Source organism: Petromyzon marinus, chromosome 26, assembly GCF_048934315.1.
Source record: "Petromyzon marinus isolate PM22_M1 ecotype Great Lakes invasive population chromosome 26, UKy_Petmar_22M1.pri1.0, whole genome shotgun sequence".
In the NCBI taxonomy this organism is placed as follows: domain Eukaryota; kingdom Metazoa; phylum Chordata; class Hyperoartia; order Petromyzontiformes; family Petromyzontidae; genus Petromyzon; species Petromyzon marinus.
Window position 1 is genome coordinate 2,832,859 of NC_133692.1, and position 27,279 is coordinate 2,860,137.

Consider the following 27,279-nt stretch of genomic DNA (forward strand, 5'->3'; position numbering starts at 1 on the left):
TGAAGCAAAAAACAGGAGAACTCAGAAGAATCCACGCGACCATGGGGAGAACATGCATACTCCAAATATGCTGCAGACATCAGGGCCGGGATCAAACATACAAGCACGTTTATGGTGAACTTCTTTCGCACCATACTTAGACAACTGCTATAGAAAAATGAGAGCTGTCAAGAAACACTGCCCTCAATTCTCCGTTCACCGTGGAGTCTGCTGGCAGAGCGAGCGGTCTCCAAACCAGCGAGGTTTGGGAATGGGGGCGTGACCTCTGACCGATCGGGAGACTCGGGGCTGTTGTAGTGTGGGGTCTGTTCGAGTGTGAGCACGTGGTTCCGTAATAAATAATCTCAAGACAAATGCGTCGGAGTCATAATTACATGTCTATAGAGACGTTTAAGACTGGACACTTAGAATTTATATCCTGTTTAGATACTGCGTATTTACATACCATATACTTGACAAAGCTCACTCATATAGTTCATTGATCACATGCATATACGCACAGATTGTTATTTGTATTGTTAGTGTTATTTGGTTTTTAATTTGGATTCGTTGGGATAAATCGTGATTTTTTTATTTTGTTGATTATTTGTTAGACATTCTATTGCAATGTTGTGCGGCTGACAAACTAAAGCATTTCGCTGCACTCGCTATGACATAAGTTTTAACTGTGTATGCGACCAGTAAACTTTGATATGATTGAGATGGAGTTGAACCGGCGACGTTCGGATGGTGGGTCCAGTGGAGCTGCTGCTGACCGCCACGTAGCGAGGCAGCGCCCTGTTCTCTCGGTGGCCGGAATACAAACACAACAACAACAACCCTGTTGTGATTTTGATTTAACCTCGTTTTATGTTTACGTCCACCCAGAGAGCGTCTCAACTTCCATACCAGATGCCTGCCAACATAGCATGCCAACACATAGCATACCAACACAATGACAACCGCCCTTCGCCACTTAGTGGCGGTGATGTCACCACGGCGCTTGTGCCAAGCTAGGTGCACTCTGAGGCCACGTGAAGTGTCGAAGGCCCGCTGGAAGGATGTCATGGAACAGAGACCCAGGTGCCATTGGTTGGCTGACTGAGATGGCCGGTAGATGCACCACCTGTGCTCCCCACTGTGTCAGGCTTGGTGCAGGAGGTCACGGGACAGGCCCAGGTTCCATGGGTTGACTGAGATGGCTAGTAGATGCACCACCTGTGCTCCCCACTGTGTCAGGCTTGGTGCAGGAGGTCACGGGACAGACCCAGGTTCCATGGGTTGACTGAGATGGCTGGTAGATGCACCAGATGTGCGCCCCACTGTGCAACTCTCTGCGCTGCGCTTTAGTCGCCCGCGCTCTGCTCGTTGTTGTGAGCGTCGCTCATTTGCCATCCGTTGTTGCTGGAGGGCGACTGCCTCCAACTCCCCTGCAACGACATTCACGAACACAAAGCATGTCAACACATATCATGCCAACATAACATGCCAACACGTATCATTCCAACATACCACGCTAACAAATAATGCCAACACAGCATGCCAGCACATAGCATGCCAACACATAGCATGCCAACACATAACATACCAACATAGCATACCAACACATAGAATGCAAACATGGCATGCCAACACATAGCATGCCAATACATAGCATGCCAACACAGCATGCCAACATCCCATGCTAATAAACAATGCCAACACAGCATGCCAGCACATAGCATGCCAACACATAGCATGCGATCGTACCATGTCCGCACATAGGATGCCAACACATAACATTCTAAAACACACCATGCCAACACATAACATTCTAAAACACACCATGCCAACACATAACATTCTAAAACACGCCATGCCAACACATAACATTCTGAAACACACCATACCAACACATAACATTCTGAAACACACCATGCCAACACATAACATTCTAAAACACACCATGCCAACACATAACATTCTGAAACACGCCATGCCAACACAGCATGGCAACACGTGCTGCGATGGGGAATGCCTTCGGAAATTGGCACCACGGCACATGGCTGGCGGGGGGCGGGGTTGGTGTTGTTGGGGGGAGGGGCGGGGCTGCGGGGGAGGGAAGGGGATTACGGTAAGCGTTGGGGTTGATGGGAAGGGGGAGAGCTGGGGTGGGTGAAGGGCGGGGGATTGAGGGTAAGGGGCGGGGCTGCGGGGGTTGAGGGGAGGGTTTTCGTGGGGGTTGAAGGGGAAGGGGCGGGGTTATTGAAAAGGGGCGGGGTTTAGTGGGGTGGGCGGGGTTTAGGGAGGTGGGCGGGGGTTGGAAGTTGAGAGTGGGCGGGGGTTTGTCTCGTGCTGGCGCATGCGCAGTGAATCCGCGAGGAGCGAGCAAGATGGCGTTGAACAGGAACCACTCGCAGAACGGAGGCGTCGTGGTGACCAACAGCGAGAGGTGTGCGGGCAGGGCGCGCGAGTGTGGCACGAGCGACGTGGTGGTGGCGGTGTTGTTGTTGTTGTAGTAGTTATGGTAGTCGTTGTCCGTACCGTGAGCGCTGCGAGTTACTACCACCACCGCGAGTGGACCGCGCCTGTGTTGATGTCGCGCGCGCGCTGTATATTTGTATGCGGCGGTGGGGGAGCGGTGCCACAGTGGTTAGCGCAACCGCGCTCGCTGCGAACCCGGCGACCTGAAGGATTGTCCGAACCGGCCGCCTAGGTCCGCTCGGCTGTAAATTTAGTACCCGGTGCGACGTGGAAAACTGTCCTCAGCGGGGAGAGACAACGGCCGTCGAGCGTGGCACTTAACGGCCTTGATGGGCACTCGCGGACGGTAATGGCGCGATTTGTTTATACTGTACGTCTAGACTGGGATCTCGGTGTTGTTTGGTGGTGTTGTGCGCTGCGTGTGTGTGTGTGTTTTCGTGACGTGTGTGTGTCGTGCTGTTGGTACGTGAGTACCTACATCGCCACTAAGGGAGACAAAGGCGGCCGGGCGTGGTGCCATGCCGGCCTTGAGATGTGCTACTCGCCAGCAGCACTTGCCCCAGCAGAATGTTAAGGCTACACGGGGGATCTTGGTCTTTCGTGTATACTGTATTCGGTGCGTGGTACTGTGAGCGATGGATGCCTTTTGGTGTAAAATATGGTCCAGCATGTGTTGTGTGTGTCATCTCCTCGCCTATTTAGTGCACCTAGTCTGGCACAATCCCCCTGGTGATGTCACCGCCACTTTGAGGGGGATGGCGGTTGTTTTGTCGGTCTGTGTGTACAGTAGCGTTGTGCGTGGGGGTGTTGTGTTGTGTGGGGGTGTCATCGTGGTCGTCCGTATTGCCAGCGCTGCGTGTTACTGCCAGCACCACGAGTGGACCGCGGCTGTGGTACGTGTTGATATGTGCGCTGAATGTTATGCAGGGGAGAGCGGTGGTTTAGGACAACGCTCGACCGCCGTAGTCATCGCCCCCTGTGAAGGGCTGGCTGAGGTGTGCCATCTGTTGAAGTACAGAAGGCGATCCAGAGTCAGAGACCACGAAAAAGCACCAAGGCAAATTGATCTCCCAAGCGAAATGCTGAGGGAGGGTTGGCGCTTCTGCGTAGACTGCCTTACATGACATCATAATAACAGTCTGGACCACTGGATGAGTTCCGCAGATTGGAAGGATGCCCTCATGGAGGTCCTCTTTTAAGAAGGGTCACCGCACAGACTGTAACAACTACAGGGGCATCTCCCTCCTCAGTGTGCCGGGAAAGGTCCTGGCAAGGATTAATTATATTATTCAACATTGCCAGGCACGCTAAGGCGATACCATATCTTTCTGTCTGCTACAGCAGAGGTACAGGGAATTCAAACAGGACCTACATCTCTGCTTTATTGACCGGGTCAAGGCCTATGATATCATTAGTAGGCCTGGGCTCTGGGTTGTTCTTCGTGCTTTTGGAGTCCCTGACTCTCTGCTCACAATCTTTAAGGATCTTAATGATGGTGAGCAGGCCTGGGTAAAACTACATGGCTGGGAGTCGGAGCCATTCCCTGCTCACCTTGGGGTGCGATAGGGATGTCCTCTGGCTTCCACATTATTTAACAGCTATTTCGACCACGTAGTTTGTGGAGCCTTCGATGGTTGTACTGGAGGAATTTCCATCTGCTACAGATGCAATGGGAGGCTGATCGATGCCTGGGTGCGGTCAAGGGATGGCTCTCTCTTGGTCAGCCATGTTATGTATGCCGATGATCTGGTGATTGCTGCTCACTCAAGAGGAGGAGTTGTAGGCGCTGCTGCTGAACCTAGAGCGTGCCACTAACATGTGGGGCGTTACCATCAGCCCCACCAAAACTAAGCACCTTTCTGGGTATTTTGTACCATCAGACACTCCACACCCACAACACCCAATTGGTGATGGGGCAGTTGTGGAGAGAGTGGAGAGTTGTCCTTACCAGGGCAGTGTGCTCATGACTAGCTTCGGTTTTACAGCAGAGGTCTCACTCAGAATCAGTCGAGCGGCATTATCTTTTCATTGGCTGCATAATACTGTGTGGAAGTTACCTGGTCTGTAGCTCCACACGAAGCTTCGGGTCTTTTCGGCCACGGTCATGCCCTCCCTTCTCTGCGCTTGCAAAACGTGGACCCCCCTAATGGAAAATCTTCGCCAGTTTGAAACATTTAGGCTGGCCTGCCTATGATCCATCCTGCGTTTAACCTGGCTGGATTGTGTGAGAAGCTCACAAATCATTTAAAGATCTGGACAAAGTCCCATCAGTGAGCTCCTACGGCAGGCAAGGCTGCGTTGGGTGGGTCATGTAGCCTGCATGCCCAGCCACCACATGCCTAAACGGCTTTTGTTTGGCTGGATAGAGGGGGCTAAACAGGCGCGGCACGGGCTAGAGAAGAGATGGAGTGATGTGGTTCAAGAGGATGTGGAGCTGAGTGGCCTTGCCGATGACTGGTACCAGTGGTGTCAAGATCGGCCTCTGTGAAGTCGGCTCGTGAAGGACGCTACTGGGCAGTTGGAGGCAGCTGCCCTCCAGCAACAATGGAGGACAGAGGAACTACGCTCACAACAACAAACAGAGCGCCGGGTGTCTAAAACAGTAAGTTAGCACAGTAGGGGGCACAGGTGGTGCATTGGCCAGTCCTCTTCAAGTCAGTCGACCCATGGCACCTGGGTCTGCCCCGTGACCTGCAAGCGGGCGTTCGACACTTCACGTGGCCTTAACGTGCACATAGCCTGTCACAAGCGCCGTAGTGAGGTCACCGCCACTTAGTGGTGAATGGCGGTTATTGTTGTGTGTGTTGTGTGTATGAGGTCTCGTGTATGTTGTGTGTGTGGGTTGTGCTTGGGGGTATTGTATATGAGATGTTGTGTAGGGGGTGTTTTGTATGTGTTGTGTGGGTGGTGTTGTGTGCATTGTGTATGGGGGTGTTGTGTAGGGGGTGTTTTGTGTGTGTGGGTGTGTGTTGTGTGTGGGTGCATTGTGTATGGGGGTGTTGTGTAGGGGGTGTTTTGTGTGTGTTGTGTGGGTGTGCATTGTGTATGGGGGTGTTGTGTAGGGGTGTTTTGTGTGTGTTGTGTGTGGGTGCATTGTGTATGGGGGTGTTGTGTAGGGGGTGTTTTGTGTGCGTTGTGTGTGGGTGTGTGTTGTGTGTGGGTGCATTGTGTATGGGGGTGTTGTGTAGGGGGTGTTTTGTGTGTGTTGTGTGTGGGTGCATTGTGTATGGGGGTGTTGTGTAGGGGGTGTTTTGTGTGTGTTGTGTGTGGGTGCATTGTGTATGGGGGTGTTGTGCCTATCGTCTCTTTCGGTATCACGGCCCTTCATAAATCCACTCCCATGGATGTGGTGTGTAGACGATGATATGTGAGGGATGTCATGTTTATATACTGTACTACATATTTATTTGTGCCTGTGATGTGTTGATGTGATATGCGATGTATTTGAATTTGGCGAGTGATTGTGATGTATGAGTGATGTGGTGATGTGTGGTGAGTGATGTGTGTATTTGAACCGGTCCTAGGCCTCCCCTAGATCGACTCGGTCTCAAATAAGTACCTGGTGCGGTGTGTAAACATTGCCACTATGGAGACAAAGGCGACGCGCCGTGGTACCGACCACCCCACCCCTTCGTGTGCCATGCCGGCCTTTATAGGTGCTACTCGCTAACAGCACTTGCCTCAACAGTCTTTTAAAGGCTACATAGGGGAATCTTTGTATTTGATGCGCGTGAGTAATGTATGTAAGAGATGCCATGTGTGAGTGATGTGTGTGTTATGTGAGTGATGTGAGTGATGTTGATGTGCGTGAGACACAGCGATGGTGAGGTTGCTGTGATGAGCTTAATCCTCTCTGGCCAGCACCACTGCCGCGTATGTGTGACGTCCATGGTTTTGGTTCCGCCTTATGTTCCAGAATGTGCCACAGTGGTGATTTCCGCTCCGATATTCCCAAGAATGTGTCCGTCAGTGTGTGTGCGCGCATGTGTACGTGCCTGAGGGTTTGGTGTGTACAGTTTATATTTAGAATTTCCACGTGTATGTGTGTCACAGGGGTTTGTGTGTAGAGGGGTGTTTGTGTGTTGTATTCGTGGGGAGCGGTTAGCGCGCTGCGCTGTGAACCCAGCATCCCGGGTTCGATTCCTGCTCACGTCCAACATCGGTGACGATTATCTGAACCGGTTCTGGGCCTCTACTTGGTCGACTCAACCAAAAATTAGTACAAAGGCGGCCGGGCATGGTGCTGGCCCTCGTGTGCCGTGTCGGCCTTCATAGGTGCTCGCTCACAACACTTGCCCCAACAGTATGTTAAGGTTATTCGGGAGCTCTTTGTTTTTGTGTTTAATATTAGTGTGTACGTGTGCAGTAAAGGTGTGTAGTGTGTATGTTTGGTGTGGGTATGTGAGAACCACTACACTAACCCTACCTCTACATAAAAGTAGCCTCCCATTTTCACAGCATCACAGCTCACGTTATGTAAATAAACTCTGTACGGTTTCATGGAGTTTACTTACGGAATTGAAACTTGAATGCTTATGTTGTATTATATTTTGTGAATTTTGAAAACATTCTCCAATGTGAAATCTGTTCCAACTCAGCACAAGGGCGTATGTATACAAAAATACACGTTTAATATTTATAATATTTACCTTCCAGTGAAATTGCAATCACCGCTAACATTGGTAGATTAACTGCCCTGGGTACCCTATCTTTGCCAACTCTTCCAGTGAAGCGTGCGCTAACAGCACCCCTCCCCGTAAAGGATATGGCATGGAAGGTTCCCCTCCCAGCAGTGGCTTGACAAAGGGCTGCACATGTACACGGTAGTGAAACTCCACGGTGTTATGTTGTGGTGGCTTGCAAAATGCGGGCCAGTTGCACACATTTACTTCTCTCTTGATTTTATGCTTTTGTGACTGCAGGAATCCATACTCTTTGGTTCTTTCGGTAAAGTCACGTAGTTAGTCACTCCAGCGTCTGCATCGTTCCCCCCCCCCCTACGTTCTGCACACTTCCTGTGTTAAGTGCAGTTCCGTTGGAATTTTGAAGGAAGATGTAGATAATGTAAGTACGGTACGTTTACATTTCTCAATACTGTACAGTAAGAAAAGGCAAACAGGTTAAGGTGCAGCCCTGCAATTTCTTTCTCACGCCACTTTAAATGGATGGAGGGGCCTCCACTAGAGCGAGCTGTAGAGAATTTCGAGATGGAATATTTTGGCCTTCTCTTCCATGCTAGCCAGATGTCTTAGAAGAGGCTTTCAGATGTGCTGCGGCCGTTTGAAACGCCCTTCCGTTATTCGAAAGCCACTGGAGCTACGCACTTTTAAATCTCGCTTCAAAACGCATTTCTTTAGAACTGCTTTTTGTGTTTAGTTTGTGGTCCTTCCCCGCATCTCCGATTAGCGCGGTTTGCGACGTACGGTGCAACAGAATTTTAAAATACATACAGTACCCACACTTTACCCCACCACACGCGACCTGTTGATCTCCTCACTGGCGTACTTAGTTGTTTTACAGCGTGGTCAAGAGGTGGTGGGGTAATTCGAGAAACTTACGCCGTTGTTTCAACTGCCGCATAACGGAGACCAAACTGAGGATCTGGATGGCAATCCAATGTCCAATGTGCTAAGCAGCATGCCTGTACTGTCATAGCATTCAATATTTGACGTATTCAGCAGCGGACTGAGTAACAATGCACACCCAACTTTGCCCATCCGCGGGGGTTACGTTCTTGAAAATTTGTCGCAATAGACAAATCCGCCACCCGCAAACTCAAAGGCATGTGGGTAAAAATATGGCTTGGTTCATGGTTCTTAATACGACACCCCCCTCCTGTTTTATATTACCCTTCATGAATCCAAATATGAAACGAAGTATTTACAATTCAAGATATGATTAATATGTTCTATCGTTTTAAATATAACTTGTACAGCAAATGTATAGAATGAAAAAAAATGAATGAAGAATGATCACGCGGCTGAAACCTCACGGCCTCACTGGAGAGAATGGTCAATGATTTGACAGGCTCAGTGCTGGCGTAATAAATCACTTTGAGTGTATACATCTTGGCTTCGTGCAGAAACATTGACTTGAATCAATCGAGTCAGGGGCTTATCAGAAATAAGGTAGCCAAAAATGCTGGCATGGGGCATTTCCCCTGATAATTGTATCTTACGATGGCTCGTTTAGTGTGAAACAAATAATACCATTTTGATTTAAAGCTTTCGTGACTGCAGTAATTCATATTCTTAGTTTTTTCAGTAAAGTCACGTTGAAGAGAAACAACAAAATAATAAAATATATATAAAACAATAAAAAAATTCTCACGACGTTTCGACCATAACTCAAATGGTCATCTTCAGGTGTGTTGGTTTGCATAAATTTATTTGTAAACGGCGCATTTATTTATTTAAAAAACCCGTTTTTATAAATAAATATTTTTTTTATTTTTGAGCGGCGCATTTATTTATTTATGAAAACGATTTTTATAAATAAAAAACCGCTTTTTATAAATAAATAAATGCGCCGTTTTAAAATAACTTTATGCAAACCAACACACCTGAAGATGACCGTTTGAGTTATGGTCGAAACGTCGTGAGAATTTTTTTATTGTTTTATATATTTTATTATTTTGTTGTTTCTCTTCAACGTGACTTTACCTAAAAAACTAATAATACCATGTCACCAATCACCTTCATTGTTTTTTAAAGATGTATAGACTGTATGCTCATTAATAATCATGATAATTATGCCATCGATTCGTCAATTAAATCGTTTCTTACGCTCACGATGTGTGCGTCCAGTTATCCGTTGAGCGATTTGATATGTTTTTATTCCTACACGTATGCGTTGGCTTCCTGTGATGTGTGCAGCCACTAGAGGCGCTACGTTCACCACAGCGTGAAAAGTATATTCAGTGTTATTCTCGAATCCATTCGTGACCCCCACATTGTGACAATTCATCAAAATCACAGAGGGGAGTAAATCATTGCATTGCCTAATGCGATGTGCATCCCGTGACACGAATATGAATGGGCTTGTTACTGCTGTGTAATGGTCGGCTGGTGCACTAGGTCAGCAAATTGCTCGCACAGTATATGGCAGGGTGAATTTAGAGCAATAATCCACGGCGTGGAAAGGCTTAATTTGTAACAAGGTGAGAGCTCATCGAGTCACATAGACGTTGACAGAGAAATATAGAACAGAATCTGAAGGGTGGACAAAGAATGAAACAATAAGAGTAGGTTTTTCCCTTTCTGGAAATCAAAAAGGTATTAAGATGTTCAAACGCCAAATAAATACCGATTGCAAGGCATCAAGTTTGCAGATTCGTGCAGAGGTGCACGTTTGTAAATTTCAGTGAGAGGACAGTGTTAAAGAAGAATACATGGGACATACCAGTGTACGCAAGTTGATGACTTCAAGCTGTCAATTAAAACTAAACTATTTTTTTATTTTTCCAGGTCAGGCCCACTGAGCTATATAGTTTTTTTTCATAAGCGACCTGGCTATCTCAAATGATAGCTCAGCGAAGTGGCTAATCATCACTTGGACATTTACAGAAACCAAAATACTGTAAACGCATGATGTTGATTCTAAATGCGGAAGGAAAAACCGGAGGACCTGGAAAAAAATCCGCGCCACCACGCGGAGAGAGACATGCAAACTCCAAATATACAGCAGGCGTCGGGGTCGGGATCGAACCCATGCCCTCCTGTATACCAGCCGGGGTAGTTAACGTCTTGTCACCGTGGAGCCAACTGGAAGGGACAAGTGAATTGGCTGGGGCAGGAGACTTTGCTCGGAAGGGATGATTGTTGGTCAACAAGAAATGCCTGCGGAATTATTACTTTCCTACACGCTACTGAATGGGGAAAATTATCTTGTCGGAGAGTTCCTCATTTGTCGAATGTTATCATTATTTAGTGAGATCGTGCCGATGTCTCCGTTGTCGTCGGTGTGGCAACAAGTCTCTGCGACGATGTGCTTAGGCAAATTGGTCAAGATGTGATTGCTGCCCTGCGGGATTTGTAGTCTCCCCCCTGGATGGATTTGGCTGAGATTAGTGTGGGGGGCATAGGGGGCCGTGCCGGGCAATCCTCTCCTCACTGGGAAGTCTGAGCAGCCCACCGTGTGACCGGAGAGCGACAGGACATTGCCCTCTTGCCTAATTTGCGGGTAGGCTGAGTGAGTCAGCGCTGGGCGTTACCAGTCACGCGTTCTCAGAGCGATTAAACTTAAGGTGGAATAGGCCTTGCTTTTGTTTTGACATGCATGTGCTCACTTTCAAAATGCATTTTATAATTTGATTTGCATGTTTGCGTGTGGTTTAGACCTGCATAAAATTATTTTGACAGTATCCCCTTTGGCCATGTAGCACTGGAATTTTTTCACCGGGTTTTGGGCAGGCCTGTGATGAATTTTGCCAAGTCACTAACAGCATGACAACAAAAATGTTTATTGCATCATCTTTGAGAGTTTGGGTGCCATGGTGGCGAGATGTTATCTGCCTCACCTGGTAGACATGAGTGTGTGGGTTTGATCCCAACCCTGACGCCTGCTGTATATTTGGAGTTTGCGTGTCTCTCTCCCCGTGGTCGCTTGGATTTTTCTCTGGGACTTCCGATTTTACCCTCCACATTTTGAAACATGCGTTTAGAGTATTTGACTGCTGTTAATGTCCTCGTGATAAGCCACTTTGTTGAGCTAACATTTGTGGCCAGGTCGCTTCTGAAAAAAAGCTTCGTGGGCCTTACCTGGTAAAATATAAATCGTTTAAAGAGTTTCGTTTTTAACCATGCCTGCAAAGCATTGAAAGCTACTCGGTGGCATGTTTAATCATTGTCTAGTTGAGAATACACAAGGCTGATTCTAGTATTTCCTACGTAGCAAATTATAAACAATCGTTTCTAAAGTGAAGAGCCATCAGTGCAAATTCCATTTTCCCATGGTGGGAGCAAGTCTACAAATATGTGTCAGTACCTTCCCACAAAATGGTAATGATTTGTCGAACCATGAGGGATGATGGGGCGAGTGGAACCTTGACAGGAATATAACTCATCACTTTCCATTGCGAATCAAATGCCCTGACCATAGCAGGATGTAATGCTCCACGTGTGCTCAGTGAACTCCTAAACGATAATGTTACCGTTTAAAACTTGACGAATCGTCACATTGCTCAAATCATATTGACATTTTAACAAGTATGCTTTCGCGACCAATGTCATTCATAATACTGTTTTTTTGGGTTACATTGCGTAAATATAAATGTGTCAGCTGTGTCGGGTGGTGGCGGGTTTAACGACACATTTATATTTATGCGATCTAAGCCAACAAAAACCTGTATGGATCGTAATATAAATATAATATTTTAGTAATATCTACTTATATATTATTTTAAAATGGGAATTTGACTATGATTCATAATAAGTTTCCTTTTGGGTTAAATCATTTCGGTACAATGTTATTTTTTTAAACTATAACCCTCCACCATCCAACAGCCGTTCAAGTCAAGTTGTCAACGTGAGCAAATATGTTGATTGATTTTGGTTGTTTAGCAAAACCTGACACATGTTGAAAGGTGAGAGAATTAATTTGAGAATATCATGCTAGAGCTGCGCTTCTTTTAACACCTTGTGATCTCCAGCGAAACGTCGTGTATAAAAATTCTCTATATTGCTTGCTCTTCATCATTCCGAAATAGCTGAAAAACAAAATCAACCGGAATATTTGCCCGTGTGAAAACCTGATTTGATTGTGCTTCCGTCGAGTGGTGGAGGGTTATAATAAACAAAACATGGTTGGACTCGAAAAAGAGATTGTTAATCTTGATATGAAGCTTTCGTGACTGCAGGAATCCATACTCTTTGGTTCTTTTGGTAAAGTCAAGTGGGTATAAATAAAATAAAACAAATCACGACGTTTCGATCGCAACACAAGCAATCTTCGTCAGGTGGAACAATAAAGGGATTTTTACCATTTGTAAAAGAGCCCCAAAAGCCATGGAGATGTAAACCTTAATAATCAGCAGGTACAGTGAGGGAACAAAGTATTTGATCCCCTGCTGATTTTGTACGTTTGCCCACTGACAAAGAAATGATCAGTCTATAATTTTAATGGTAGGTTTATTTGAACAGTGAGAGACAGAATAACAACAAGAAAATCTTGATTTAAAGCTTTCGTGACTGCAGTAATTCATATTCTTAGTTCTTTCGGTAAAGTCACGTTGAAGGGAAACAATAAAATAATAAAATATATATAAAACAATAAAAATTCTCACGACGTTTCGACCATAACACAAACGGTCGTCTTCAGGTGTGTCGGTTTGCATAAATTTATTTATTTTTAAACGGTGTATTTATTTATAAAAAAAGATTTCTGGCTCCCAGGGGTCTTTTTATACAGGTAACGAGCTGAGATTAGGAGTACACTCTTAAAGGGAGTGCTCCTAATCTCAGCTTGTTACCTGTATAAAAGGCACCTAGGAGCCAGAAATCTTTCTGATTGAGAGGGGGTCAAATACTTATTTCCCTTATTAATATGCAAATCAATTTAGAAAATTTTTGACATGCGTTTTTCTGGATTTTTTGTTTTTATTCTCTCTCACTGTTCAAATAAACCTACTATTAAAATTATAGACTGATCATTTCTTTGTCAGTGGGCAAACGTACAAAATCAGTAGGGGATCAAATACTTTTTTCCCTCACTGTACCAGTGATGGATGTTTACATGTTGAACTTCTTTCTCAACCGTGCTAATCGGAGGTCACCTGATGGAACAAGTGTTTTTCATGTGCCTTTAGCAGAGTGTAGAGCCCAGAGTTACTCGAGAACAGCGTGAGTCATAGTCTTGTGACGCTTGGTGAACCGGCCGAGGAATGTTACGCAAGTGTTTTCTATCGGAACGGAGTTCTTGTTTGCAGGTGAATACCATTCCTGTGCTCGCACTCAGCTGTGCTTTATGTATTTTTTTTAAACGGTCTGTGGAAAGACTCTTGACATAATGATCACTCCGTGGTTGAGCATGAGGCGGCTGCTACTCCAGTGGATTTACAATAATAACAGGCTCGATTATGTTATGTTTCGGTTTTATTTGGGTACATTTTGTTACCCCCCCTTCCCTCATCTTCTTCCGCCCCCCTCATAAAAAAATACCACGTACCCGATCATTCCCCCTATGTGAGTAGTAGGGTTAGTGAGCAGTGTTGCGATAAAAATGTCATCTCCTTAGAACTGCTTTTTGTGCTTAGTTTGTTGTCCTTCCCACGCACTTTCGATTAGTACGGTTGGCTAGTTGGCTACGTACGGTGCGAAAGAAGTTCAACATACATGCATTGACCATCGTCAGAGTCCAGGTATAGTGTGGTCACGAGCGTGCAGGCAATCGCGAGTTTGTGCCACGTGTAGCCCCAGTCCACACAGCTCGTGCTGCCAGAGAGCTTTTTAATTTGGCCTGCGAGCTGCGTTTGCTCGTCATATTCCTGGCGCTGTACTTGCGCAAGGCCGTGGCAGCGCTGTGTTCGGCGCAGCAATAGTTGCCAAGTGCTCGTTTAGGGCGGCGCGCAAGATCACCCCTGCTTTTTTGAGTAGTTGGCCGCTATAAATTTCGACGTGATTAGCCACTTCGTTGGGCCATCATTTGTGGCCAGGTTGCTTCTGAAAAAAATAGCTGTATAGCTCAGTGGGGGCCCTTACCTGGTGAAATAAAAAAAAATAGTTTTGTTTTAGTTTGTAGAGTGCGAACGACGGCAGACTTCTCGGGCTTGCTGTGCTTGCGTCCTTTAATATTTAATTAGCAGTCAGCTTTTGCCGTGGCGGTTTTGTGTGCGGTGTTTCGTCATGGGAATCGTTGAGCGGCAGGCACGTGCACGGGTCGTCAGAGTTAAAAATAAAGCATCTCCGTACACTCAAACGAGCGTAGGGCATTGCCGCTCATCTCCACTAGAAACCTGCCATAGGAATGCGGAACGTCTTATTACTGACGATTCCGGTAATCGACGTTCCAAATTCCTATGGCAGGAGATTTGCCGCTCGTGCGTCAGGATCTTCATTAGGGCTCCTTACTGTGACCATTCTATCTGCAAATCTTATTATTCTGTGCAGACATTTGCTAGTGCTTATTTTTGACATTCACCGATACCTTGTATACAGTAATATTACTTTCATTAGTAATATTACTTTCATTATAACGTGCCCTGTTGTGTTTTTTTCGGTGTTTTCTGGCACCATAGTTTGACGCATGTTGGATTTAGTTTGTTCATTGTCTGTTTATTTAAACCCAGGTTTTCCTTGAAAAGAAACGTTGAACCTCAACGGGAGATTTTAATTGTTCATTTTCAAGAGCCCACTAAGATTTAGAATCTCCGTGAGCTCTAACCTGGTCATATAAATTCTACTACTGTCATAACAAAATTTATCGAAACGCTGCTCCTATAGCCAAACCTTAATCTTGCCCTCGTGTGTGTGTGGGACTGGTGAAGTAACAGCTAAGATCCTCCTCTGCTCTGCGATGTCATGAATTGGAGGATATCTCCTGACTTGAACCTTTGAAATTGAGGGGTTTTTTTGGTTAGATCGCGTAAATATAAATGGGTCAATAAACCTGCCACCACCCGCACAGCAAATTAGTGAGGTTTGTCACATAAACAAAATGTTCCAATTAGTTACTCATTCAGCACACCAGTGTTGGAGAGTAAACCTACAACATTTACATTTTGAGTATGATGTTTCGCTGGTAATTACAACCAGCTTCATCAAGCTATTTTTCAAGAATACAATTCTGTATTCTGGCGATTTTGCCAGAATACACACTGGTGTGCTGAAGTAGTCGTCCCTAATTAGCACGTTTTGTTTCCGTGACAAACCTTAAAAATTGGCTGTGTCGGGTGGTGGTGGATTAACGACACATTTATATTTATGCGATCTAACACCAAAAAAAACCTTTATTATAAATTATATTGGTCGCGGAAGCCTACGACTACGTGTTCAATTTAACCTTTGAGTCCTTCGTGCGAGCCAGTCGCAGCGGAGAATTTATCAAGACGGGATGTAGCCTGCCGCTGCACGGTGAATTCCGAGTCTTAGTGCAGCATGGGATGCGTGGCTCGTCCTGTATGACAGGGCCATAGCTTCTGTTTGGGACTTGTGACGGTTTCTAGTCCGTTTTCACAGCTCCTGTCTGAGAGTACTCACGTCCTTCTGTCTTGAGAGTTGCAGTGCCTTTTGTCTGTTCTCGTGGCTTCTATCTCAGCGTTGGCACGGCTTCCATCTCAAGAGTTGTCATGGCTTCCGTCTGAGAGTTGCCGTGGTTTTTTGTGTGAGGATCGTGTAGTCTCAGGCCTTTTTTTCCTTTTGAATATTTGTCCAATCCCTTTGTAATTGATTAATGACATGTATGTATCCAATAAATCTTTATTTAGTCTGCAACCTTTTTTCAGTAGAGACCCCTGCTTTGGGAATTTTGGGCACATCCTGTGTGTGAATGAGTGTTTTTGTTGCATAGAAGGAGAAAGGCAGAGCATCCGTGAACTGAGAGCACACACATTGAGTGCCACTGTGGCGAGATGTTTACTACCTCGCCTGGTATACAGGAGGTCGTCAGTTCGATCCCGACGCCGACACCTGTGTATTTGAAGTTTGCGTGTCTCTATCCCTGTGGATTTTTTCTCCGGGTCCTCCAGTTTTCCCCTGCATGTTTAGAATCAAAGTGCATTTCAGAGTAATTGGCCGCTGCAAATTTCCACACGATGGTAAGCCACCTCGTTGAGCCGTCATTTGTGATGGCCAGGTCGCTTCTGAAAAATAACTATGTAGCTCAGCGGGGGCATTACCTAGTAAAATAGAAAATAGTTTAGTTGTATTTTTGCGCTGACGCCCGCGCATTGCCGTAACTGACCGCCATGGCTGCCTCTTGGTTTGCAGTGTGCTGGTGCACTACGAAAATGTGGAGCTCTCCTTCAGCGACTTTGTGGTCACGCCCGACGTCTTCAAGGGGTCCAAGAAGGGGATCATTTACCTGACCCCCTTCAGGGTAAGTCACTTAACGTCTTCGCTAATGGAGGCATTCTAACTTTGAAGCTGACCTAATATTCACACTGCCGGTCTGAAAAGCATGGTTTAAAAAACTAAAACAATTTATGTTCGAATAACACGTAGGCTTATCCATAATAGGGGGGGGGGGGTTGGATTGTATCTTGTAAATATTTAAGCGATCTTTCCCCCCAAAATAACCCTCTATTATGGATGTTCGAATAAGTTACGGCATAGGTAATTAAGTGCAAATAGTTTATGCATCAACAAGCCGGGTTGTGATGGGATGATCATGGACAATGAAGCGACCGACGCCACTCCTCGCCATCACTTCCTCCTGCTAGATCCCACAGCTGCTGTGAAGTTGACACTGACCTCCCAAGGCCCACTTATGCAGTTCCTCCTGAGTTGACTTTAGGTCTTCTCCCCCTTGGTCGCTGTGCTCTGGATGCCACTCCAATGGTTGGCTCTGGGTAGACTGTCCTTCCTCTGTTTTGCACAGGTATCCCACCCATCACAACATCTTCTTCCCGATTACATTGACAGCGCACTCACTTGCCACGTACCTCAAAGTTTCTGGCCCTAAATCACTTAAATGTGCGGTATACTCTGCGTGCACTCACACGAGACCAAAATAACAGCAGAGCCTCTTTTTAAATTCAATAAAAAAAAGACTCATTAATTCAAGAGCCGCAATGCAACGTGAATACGAAGTGGTCCTTAAAGAGCGGCATGAGGCTCCAGAGGCACAGGTTGCCGACCCCTGGTCTAGTCTCTGCTGTTCTAGCATGGAGTGAGGGGGGGAGAAGATGAACGTTTTTACGTCGATACATCAACGGTGAGCGGCTGGTTGGAGTGCCTCTAAAGTTGTTGGCCAATTGAACGTGACTGAAGAATTTCATTGTGGTTTGGCCAGAGTTGAGCGGTCTGCCGAGTGTAAAGTTGGCGAGGTGCCGCTCGCACCGAGCAGGTGAATCGCCGCGGTGGTGAGATGTTAACTACCTTGCCTGGTATACAGGAGGTCGTGGGTTCGATCTCGGCCCAGACGCCTGTATTATATTTGGAGTTTGCATGGCTCTCTCCGTGGTCGCGTGGATTTTTCTCCGAGTCCTCCCAATTTTTCCCTCCACGTTTAGAATCGATGTGTGTTTGGAGTATTTGGCTGCTATAACTGTCCACGTGATACGCCACTTCATTGAGCGATCATGTGTGGCCAGGTCGCTTCTGAAAAAAAAGCTATATAGCTCAGTGGGCCTTACCTGGTAAAATAAAAATAGTTTCAAATAGTTTTTTTTTACTCATTGCGCGGACGTTGTTGGCTCCGCAAACGCCTGTGGTTGCCCGCGCAGCTGTTTGCGATGAGCCGCGGAGCATTCCGCTTGCTGTGAGCACTGTGTAGCAGGAGGCCCTCACCCCCAGCACCTAAACAAGCACCTCGCACTCACTGTGCCCCTCTGCCTTTTTAATCCTTTCCCATTCCAAGACGTCTCCAAGTTGCAGGGCGGGTGTCCCGTTTACCTCTGAATTTCGTGGAACGTGCAAGCTGTTCAGCGTTCATTTTATTTAGAGGTGTAGCGCTGCACTCACTGCAGCGAACCGACCGTAGCATCACGACCGCTCTCTACGATAGCTGGTGCACACTGGCACGCCCTCCTGCATAGCCTTATGGGAGCCTCGGTACAAATAAAGTTATTTTGCTGACATTTTTATTCTGCCTCCGTTCCAATGACGTACGTGTACAGAATTGGAACGGGAAATGATTACGTTAGATGACAAATATGCCTCCTTCACATATCTGTCCCTCCACATGAAGTAAAATTAAATAATTTTTACACCTCGCATCAATTGCAAGGAAACTGGACACGATATGACATAATCCGATTGCCAAACTAATATATTATAAGGTCACACATTATAGGTCGCACTCATTGCACACAAAGTGCTTGCCGAAAATTAACCACAATACCCTCACACTGGTCAGTGCGACCAAGCGAAGCATGGTCGCGTATCCCCCACGATAACCCTCACAGAATATGTTTGCCTCCTGTCGTTATGCTTAATTAAACGCAGGTCCCCTTTAAACAAGAGACCCGGTGTCTTAATTTGCCTACTACGCTCGTCTCAAATAAATGTTGTACGTCAGTCTCATGGAACCCCGTGCACTGTGATTTGGGAGCAGGTCATCTTCGTGACGAAAGGCAAGGACCCCATGCAGTCGTTTATGATGCCCTTCTACCTGATGAAGAACTGCGACATCAAGCAGCCCGTGTTCGGAGCCAACTTCATCAAAGGCACCATCAACGCCGAGGCAGGAGGTGGGGATCACCCGGGGCAAAGAGAGAGAGAGAGGGAGAGAGCCATGGCGCCACCATTTCCTTCTCGTTTCCTTTCACAGAATGTTTATTTTCATTAGGAATATTTTTTTAAATATATTTATTGAGGCAATGTCCGGGGCCGATGCATCACGTTGTGGCGTAGACACCGTTAACACAAGCCAAACCAGTTATGAAAAGCAAGGGGATAAAAATACGGGGAACGGGCTTTGTGCCCCAAACCATACGGGGGGGGGGGGGGAAAGGGTGACACGGGGAGAGAGGGATATAATCAGAACACACGCCTGAGATAAATAAAATAAAAGGCGGTTTAAACGATCATTGGGAATCTTAGGAAGAGGTTTAAGCCGTTGCGTTTCTGGCGAGGCAACACAAGAAGCACCCGCTGTCAGCTGGCGACACATTCGTGGGGGGGAGCTGTGCCTGTGTACTGTGGTGCGGGAACAGTTGCGCTTAGTCTGGCTGCCGCTCAAGAGTCCGATGTCCCATCTCTCTGTCCCTTGGAAGTCTGTCCATGGCAGACCCTCCTTATAAACTAAAGCTCTTAGAAATGGAGCTGAACAAGGCATGTGACAAGGGCACCATGGTGGCGAGATGTTAGCCACCTAGCCCCTGGTATACATCCGTTTGTGGGTTCAATCCCGACCCTGAAGCCTGTATATTTGGAGTTTGCATATCTCTCCCTGTGGTCGCGTGGATTTTTCTCCGGGTCCTCTGGTTTATCCCTCCACGTTTAGAATTAACATGCATTAGAGTATTTGGCTGCTTTAAATTTCCACGCGATAAGCCACTTCATTGAGCTATCATTTGTGGCCAGGTCTCTTCTGAAAAATATATAGTTCAGTGGGCCTTGCCTGGTAGAATAAAAATAGTATCGTTTTAATAGTTTAGAGTTTACTCTTTTGTGTAAGGGGTCATCTCAGACCTTCATCCCACCACCACCACCACCACGGTGGTTAACATGAGTACGACCTTTACGGGATGTCAGCCACGGCTGCTCTGTGGACAGACTTGTCTTGGCTATAGGAACGTGGAATTATCCACGAGTGGTTCGATGTGTCCGAACTTACCAGTGTTTCGGCCACGTCGGCCACGTCGGCCACGTCTGTCCCCTCTTGTCGTGGCAGGTGGCTGGGAGGGCTCGGCGTCCTTCAAGCTGACGTTCAGCAGCGGCGGAGCCATCGAGTTTGGCCAGCGGATGTTTCAGGTGGCAAAGCAAGGTGAGGGTCCCCCCCCCCCGTCCCCCCCCCGCGTGCAGTGGGATGCAAAGGGACTGCAGCGATGCGTCAGCCCCACATTGGTGAGCTTACATTGGTTTGGGTAGGATCAGAAACTTTATCCTGGAGAAATCTGATGAGCTACGAAGCTCTTTTTCTATGTATGTACGTTGGACTTTCACACCATTCGTAGCCAGCCGTGCTAATCGGAGGTGCGGTTTGATAATCAGAGGTGCAGATGTCCAGTAGGGGCGGGTCGGGGTAGGACGTGCTTCTGAAATCGTGTTACGCTCACACAGAATCGACACCGCATACAGACCCTACCCTCTTTCTTGGGTAACTCCACTCTTCCCTATCTGTGCAGGTTCTCCAACTTCCTCCCACATACAATCACTTTAAAAAAAAAAATTGACAAGTATCCCAATGGAGGACCCTTCTTTATGAATCTTGAAACTCGTTAATTCATTCTACAGGTTTAGTGTTTTTAGGTTTTTATATATATGTTTGTTGAACTTCTTTCACACCGTAAGTAGCCAACCGTGCTAATCGGAGGTTTGACTTCATCAACCATAACTGCTTGAGGAATGTTGAAGGTCTCCCAGTGGACTGTGCTACATTCCAGAAGCACACTCATCACACTCCACTGCTATCCGTACCTCCGATTAGCACGGTCGGCCACGTACGGTGTGAAAGAAGTTCAAATATATACACACATTATTATTTGTATGCGGCGCAGTGTTTAACCACGGCAATGTGCGGCCCAGTAGACTGACCATGGTGAGTGTGTGTATTCCGGTGTTGTCTCCGTTCAATAACTGTGTTTTATGTTAAATGTCTGTTTCCCCCCTCCCATTGCTGACGTAACAGTTGTAACCGATGATGGTAGGTGTGCTGCTCAAGGATTTACTTTTCTCAGACGCAACCCAAATACGTAACGATCTGTTGATTGACGTTGGTTCGTGTGTTCTTGCTGCATACGTCAACAATCTTGCACGAAAATCGGTTCTTTAAAATGAATGCAAGTCACAACCGAATCGTTGGCTCGCTTGGCGGCGGTGAAGGTGGTGAACCGCGAAGGACGCCCCACCACCACCCCTTAACTCCGCCGCTCTCTCAGCCTCCAGCGGAGCGGCGGCTGCCCAGCCGGCAGCGAACGGCGCCTACGGCTACTCCTACATGGGCAACGGCGCCTTTGGATTCGCGGCCGACCCCAACATGGCCTATGCGCCTCAGATGCCCACGGGATACCCCTACGCACCGGCGCAGCCCACCGGGTACCCCTACCCGCCTCCGCCACAGGGTGAGCGCGCCACACTGCCCTTACAACCTGCGCTGGAGCTACGCTCTTGCCAGGCTACCTCATCTGGTTATACAGGAGGTCGTGGGTTCAGTCCCAACCCTGACGCCTGCTGTGTATTTGGAGTTTACGTTTCTCTCTCTCTCCCCGTGTTCGCGTGGATTTTTCTCTGGGTCCTCCGTTTTTTCCCTCCACATTTAGAATCTATGTGTTTCGAGTATTTGGCTGCTATACATTTCCACGTGATTTGCCACTTCGCTGAGCTGTCATTTCTGGCCAGGTCGCTTCTGAAAAAAAGCTATACAGCTCAGCAGTGGGCTTTACCTGGTAAAATTAAAAATTATATTTTGATTTAAAGCTTTCGTGACTGCAGGGATTCATATTCTTGGTTCTTTCGGTAAAGTCACGTCGAAGGGAAACAATAAAATAATAAAAATATAAAACAATAAAATTCTCACGACGTTTCGACTGCAACACAAGCAATCATCATCACACCTGATGATGATTACGTGACTTTACCGAAAGAACCAAGAATATAAAAATTATATATCAAAGGGTTTAGTTTATCTTTCCACAAATGAACCACAGTACCCTGTTGATCTCGTCAAGGAGCATAAACCATCACGCAAACTCCGGTCATCCTCGCAGCGGCGACTTTTGGCTGGCCATCGAACAAAGACGGTCGCCGCATCGCGCGCTTTCAGACGCGCTTCTACCGGCCGTCTGGAACGCTCTTTATAATAGTAGGAAGCATAGTGCATAGCTCCGGAGCTATTCACTTTCAAATCTAGAATGAAAACTCATTTCGTTAAAACTGCTTTACGTGTCTAGTTTGTTGCCCTTGCTCCGCACCTCCGATTAGCGTGGTTGGCCATGTACGGTGCGAAAGAAGTTCAACAAACACACACACATTGCCGCTAGGACTCGACCCTTTCCTTGGCGGGCCCGCGACAGCTGTTGGAGAGGTTCTTAACTTGTCGTTAAAGGAAGATCCCATAAAAGATCTATAGTTTTATATGGATGTGTGCTACCTTGGCTGTGTGCCACAGTCATGCAGCCAAGAAATATGAATGAAAATAAATAATGAAAAGTGAAACGGTTAATCACATAAAAGGACCCCGTTTGTCACTGATGTCCCTCCAGTTCGTTTCAATGTCACTGCTGCTATGTCACTGCAGCGCACAATAGAGGCACACAATTATACCTCTAAAAGTCTAGTTTTCCCATTAATTAAGCTTCAAACTTATACTAGATGTTCCAGAACACAGTCTCGGTACATATTTAGAGAAATATAAAAGCTTTTTTTCTGCCTTTATTAAAAAGTTCTTAACCATCTCTATAACAGTCTCAAAGGATACATCTACAAGATGACTAATTCTTATGGGTTGGGCCACGTTATGATCTTACCAGAGGTTTTTCTTTCCGAATGTCCATTGCCCAACACAGTCAAACAAATAAAAACGTCACGCTGCACGAGTTTTGCGCACCACATTTTCTTGTTTCAGCTCACCCAGTGAGTTGAAAAAAACAACGCTTTCAAACAAATGTTCCAATGTAGGCTGCCAACACCTATACGTTCGGTGAAGACGACTCACGCCAAGCAAAATAGCAAATGCCACATTGAGCTTTTGAACATTGTTTACGAACAGGAGAGGATCCCCGATTCACTTTGGGCGTGAGTTCCGAAGCCTTGGAGAAATTATAAAGGTGGTGCAGAGCTTGCACTCCGGTGGTGATTTTCTTTTGAAAGCGTCTTCTCGACATCTCTGGGTCACAGTGAAAACCAGGGGGGGGAGCGGTCCTCGCCTTGACATCTCACCCCTCTCTCAAAACACCTGGCTCTGTTAGTACTGCACTGTGAAAACAACGCGTCACTTGCTGTGCCAATTCCTTAACCCTTTCCAATGACGTACATGTACGTACGTGTACGTCATCGGAAACAGAATCGGAATAAAAACTGAAATTAACTTTATTGGTTCCGAGACTCCCACAAGGCCATGCAGGAGAGCGTTTGGTGCCTGCTATCGTAGAGAGCGGTCGTTTCGCTGCAGTTTTGCGCGGTATTACGTCTTTAAAAACAACGGTGCTACTACGCCTCTAAATAACATAAACGCCGAGCCGCTTTCACGCTCTGAGATTCGCTGGTGGACGGGACGCCCACCCTGCAACTTGCAGGTGTCTCGGAATGGGAAAGGGTTCACCTGGTCAAGCATAAAAAGTGGAAGGCATGGAATGGAACGTGTGCAAGAGCACGTCCGCTACGGAGACGGAGCCATGGAATAATCCAGCTCGTGCGCAGGAGTTGGGTAGATTATCACATCGCAGGATTGTGAAAGGTGGCAGCGATTTGAGGAGGCCTTCATCCAGCAGAGAATTGGCTAATGGTAGTGAACCTATGCTTTCAATAAGCTTCGTCTAAATAAAAATAAAGGTCACTTCCCATACACATTGCGTGTGTTTTTATAAACCATTTATTCAGTTTAAATCAATACTGCGAATGATCAGTTTAAGTCGGGGTTACGTTCCTGGAAACACGACTTAAACTGATACGTTAACTGATCAGCTATTTCTCATAAGAGTTAACTAATATACAGGAGATACATTCCAGCGCTCCATTATTCTGTAAAGTCTTAATAAATCACAAATTATACAATTTAATGAGGAAGAATAACACACAAAAAGATAAATAACATAAAACAATATAATAAGATACATAATTAGGTACTTATAGTTACATAGAGACATAAATCTGTAAATAGGGTATATTTGCTCACATTTACATGAGGTGGTGCGGAGGCGAGTAGTGGAGGCATACATGGTGGGCAAATGACAGCAAATGACACAGCATAGTACCACTACACTGCTCAAAGTAGTCCCTCTGCCATGCAAGAGCAAAACGCATGCAGCACAAAAACACAACTAGGCGGTGAGCGATCGAGCAACGCATAAGTGATAAGAAACAGTTTTGTTGACGACGTGAAACTGATGGATGACTTGAACTGATAATAATGTCTCTTTATTCTCTAACGACGTTAAAAAGGTTAGACGTAAACTGATGACTTAAACCGATCATCGCCAGTCTGTGTAGTAAGGAAAACTGCACAATTAGGATGGGCAGTCAAATGCTGATGGAGGACGATGTGTGTGTGTGCACGCTCGCAGGGGTCTACTACCCTCCACCCCCACCCTACCCGGGGCCCATGCCCATCCCCCCCAGCGCCCCCCACTTCTCTGAAGATGCCGGTGAGTGACGCATGGAGTGTCGAAGGCGGGGGGCTGGTGAGATGTTAAATGTTAACTCCCTCGCCGAGTATGCAGGAGGTCTTGAGTTCGATTCCCACCATGACGATGCCTGTATATTTGGAGTTTGCCTGCTCTGTCTCCCCGTGGTTGTGTGGATTTTTCTTCGGGTCCTCTGCTTTTTCCCTCCACATTTAGAAATGTGCCTTTAGAGTATTTGGCTGCTATGCATTTTCATGTTGTTAGCCACTTCGTTGCACTATTATTTGTGGCCAGGTCACTTCTGAAAAATACCTATATAACTCAGTGGGCCTTACCTGGTAAATAAAAACATAGTTCAGTTATTGTGTATGGCTCGCGATTGCTTGAATGCTGCTGCCTCTTCTGGAAACTGCCACAATAAATAACAGGTGAAATAAAGATGCAGAATGTAATGTGTCACTCACAGGATCCAAGTATCTTAAGAAGCCTATTAGGTATATTAATTTACAGTTAAAATTGTGGTAAGTTATTGCACTTGGGTTGTCCCTCCTGTGGATATGGAGACCTTCTGAAGTGACTGCTGGCTGGAAAAAGTTTCAGAATGTAAATGTCTGTCTCATCATATGACATCACTTGCACAATTGAACCTTACAGTAAAAATTGCCTCACATGGAGTTATTTTAAGCTGGTGGTCTGGATAAAGCTGAAGATATTTCATGCTTGCAAGACACATTTTTTCGTGCATTGAAATTTTAATTGAGGGGTAAAGAGCGTCAAGGTTGTAATTGCCTCCTTGTGTTAACAGCGTTACAATCGGTGCAGCTCTTTAATTTACCGAGATAAGCAGATGTCTATCAACAGCAGAAGTGTGATTGTTCCTCACACTTTTCTGGAGGAGAGGCTTGCACTGTGCGTGAATATTTCAGTTAAACGATGCTCGCTGCAAACGTGTCTCTACTAATCGGCGTGCTCCTTGCGTCACACCATTATGATAACCTTCCACCGCTGTGCGAGCCATTATCCTTTTAACCAGACAACACGTGTGCAGAGTGTGCATGCCATTGTTACGCCCCGTCCCCTCCGCCCCGTGCATTGACTAAACCCACTGCTTGTCATCCCAGCTTCCGGCAAGGCTGCAGAGGCGGCTTACTTCGACCCCGCAAATCCTCACGCGGTCTACATGCCCATGGTACGGGACGCACGCACACACACACACACTACCCTTCTCCTGCGAGCGCTCACCTCATGTAAACTCCTCCCGCTACCCCTTGGGCCATATTCTTAGTCAAGCTTGGCTCACTGCACTATGTACCCAACGACCTGACTTCGATTCCACGCCCCAGCTAAATTTAATAGAGGGATTCTGAACCATCCCTAGGCCTCCAGTCCCCTTCAAGAACATGGTGAGTTGTGGTTAAACAACCTCCATGTGCAACATGAAGTCGGGAGGCCTTCATCCTACAGGGAAATTGACTAAGGGTTGGAAACAATTTTTACATGCTGCAAGGCAATGTTCGTGATAAACGTGGTGAGTGCGTTCGTAATTGTACGTCACTCCCAGTGCAAGGTCTAAGTGTTTATATTTAGTATAGACCAGGGGTCAGCGACCTACGGCTCTGGAGCAAAATGCGGCTCTTTAAGGAATGCTTCGTGACGTTATTTATTAAGGAACACTGTCTCGTATTCACACGCATTGCGGCTCTTGAATTATTGAGTCTTTTTACCAAATTCGAAAAAAAATGCTTATTTTGGTTGCTGTCCCTTGGTCTAGATGAACTCAGCCTATGTAAGCTAATAGTGCACTGTTTTGTGTCTCTGATACCAGGATCAGCCTCCTCCATATACTCCACCAGAAGATAAGAAGAAGCAGTAACAACCCAAGAGTGGACTTGGATCTTTCTCTGAAGTCTTGACTCAGTTTCCTAACGTTCTCTGAGCAATGTGGTTCTGTCAGTATGAGATATTACTTTCAGATGTCTTCAATGTGGTAGCATCTGCATTATTGTAAGTTCAATTTTCAAAGTTAGATGATAGGCATTAAAGAAAAGAAACGGCTTTGTATGACAGCAATCTGCACTTTGGATAATTGTGATCCCTGTTTGATGTACAGAAAGTAAGATAACGAAATCGGATTAGCATGTATGCATTTACTTAACCTTTTCCTTGCATCTCTTCAATACTGGCTTATATAATTTATGTAAATGAGTAGATATTGTAATGGTTGCTAAATTCTATGCCACCTATATTCAAAACACTGGCACGACTACCGTTGGTGTTAGAAGCGTGTAATGCCTGTGATACATTCCCTCGTGTCCCCGTTAACACGCGTGTGCGGGTGTGCATATCATGCCTATGGAAAAGCGTATTACACGTACGCCTATCGTCATCGGTTTGGCCTTCCAGTAGCTAAGGTAATTTTAACCAGAAATCTGTGGCTGATCTCTGTATTTGATGGCTAACTGTAATGTAAACAATATAAAATAAAAAGATGTATAGGTCATACATCACAATTGGTCGCGTTTATTTAATGAGAAGAAGTCCTGTGCTGGACTCGGAACGAGATGAGTGCTCGGGAGGGAAAAAAAGCCCCCTAGCAAGGAAGACCTTGCGGAAAAATGTGGCCCAATTTAACACGCAGGCTTTCGTGACCAATATCCATGAGGTTTTTTTGAGTTAGATCGCGTAAATGTATAAGTGTCGTTAAAACCCGCCACCACCCAACACAGCCAATTCGGAAG

General features: G+C 46.2%; 1 protein-coding gene across 3 annotated transcripts; it reads left to right on the forward strand.

Moving 5' to 3' along the window:
* The first annotated feature begins 2,259 nt into the window (after positions 1 to 2,259).
* On the forward strand, positions 2,260 to 27,045 carry WBP2 (WW domain binding protein 2). Of its 3 annotated transcripts, none has more exons than XM_032961065.2 (9): positions 2,260 to 2,410; positions 16,365 to 16,473; positions 18,652 to 18,787; positions 19,933 to 20,025; positions 20,887 to 20,904; positions 21,140 to 21,322; positions 24,482 to 24,562; positions 25,663 to 25,730; positions 26,367 to 27,045. In XM_032961065.2, exons 1-9 carry the CDS (start codon positions 2,352 to 2,354, stop codon positions 26,412 to 26,414), a joined length of 795 nt encoding a protein of 264 aa, XP_032816956.1. In that variant the 5' UTR covers positions 2,260 to 2,351; the 3' UTR covers positions 26,415 to 27,045. The 3 variants fall into 3 exon arrangements, with proteins under 3 accessions (XP_032816956.1, XP_032816957.1, XP_032816958.1); XM_032961066.2 differs by having other exon boundaries at positions 20,890 to 20,904; XM_032961067.2 differs by lacking the exon at positions 20,887 to 20,904.
* Positions 27,046 to 27,279: the final 234 nt, after the last annotated feature.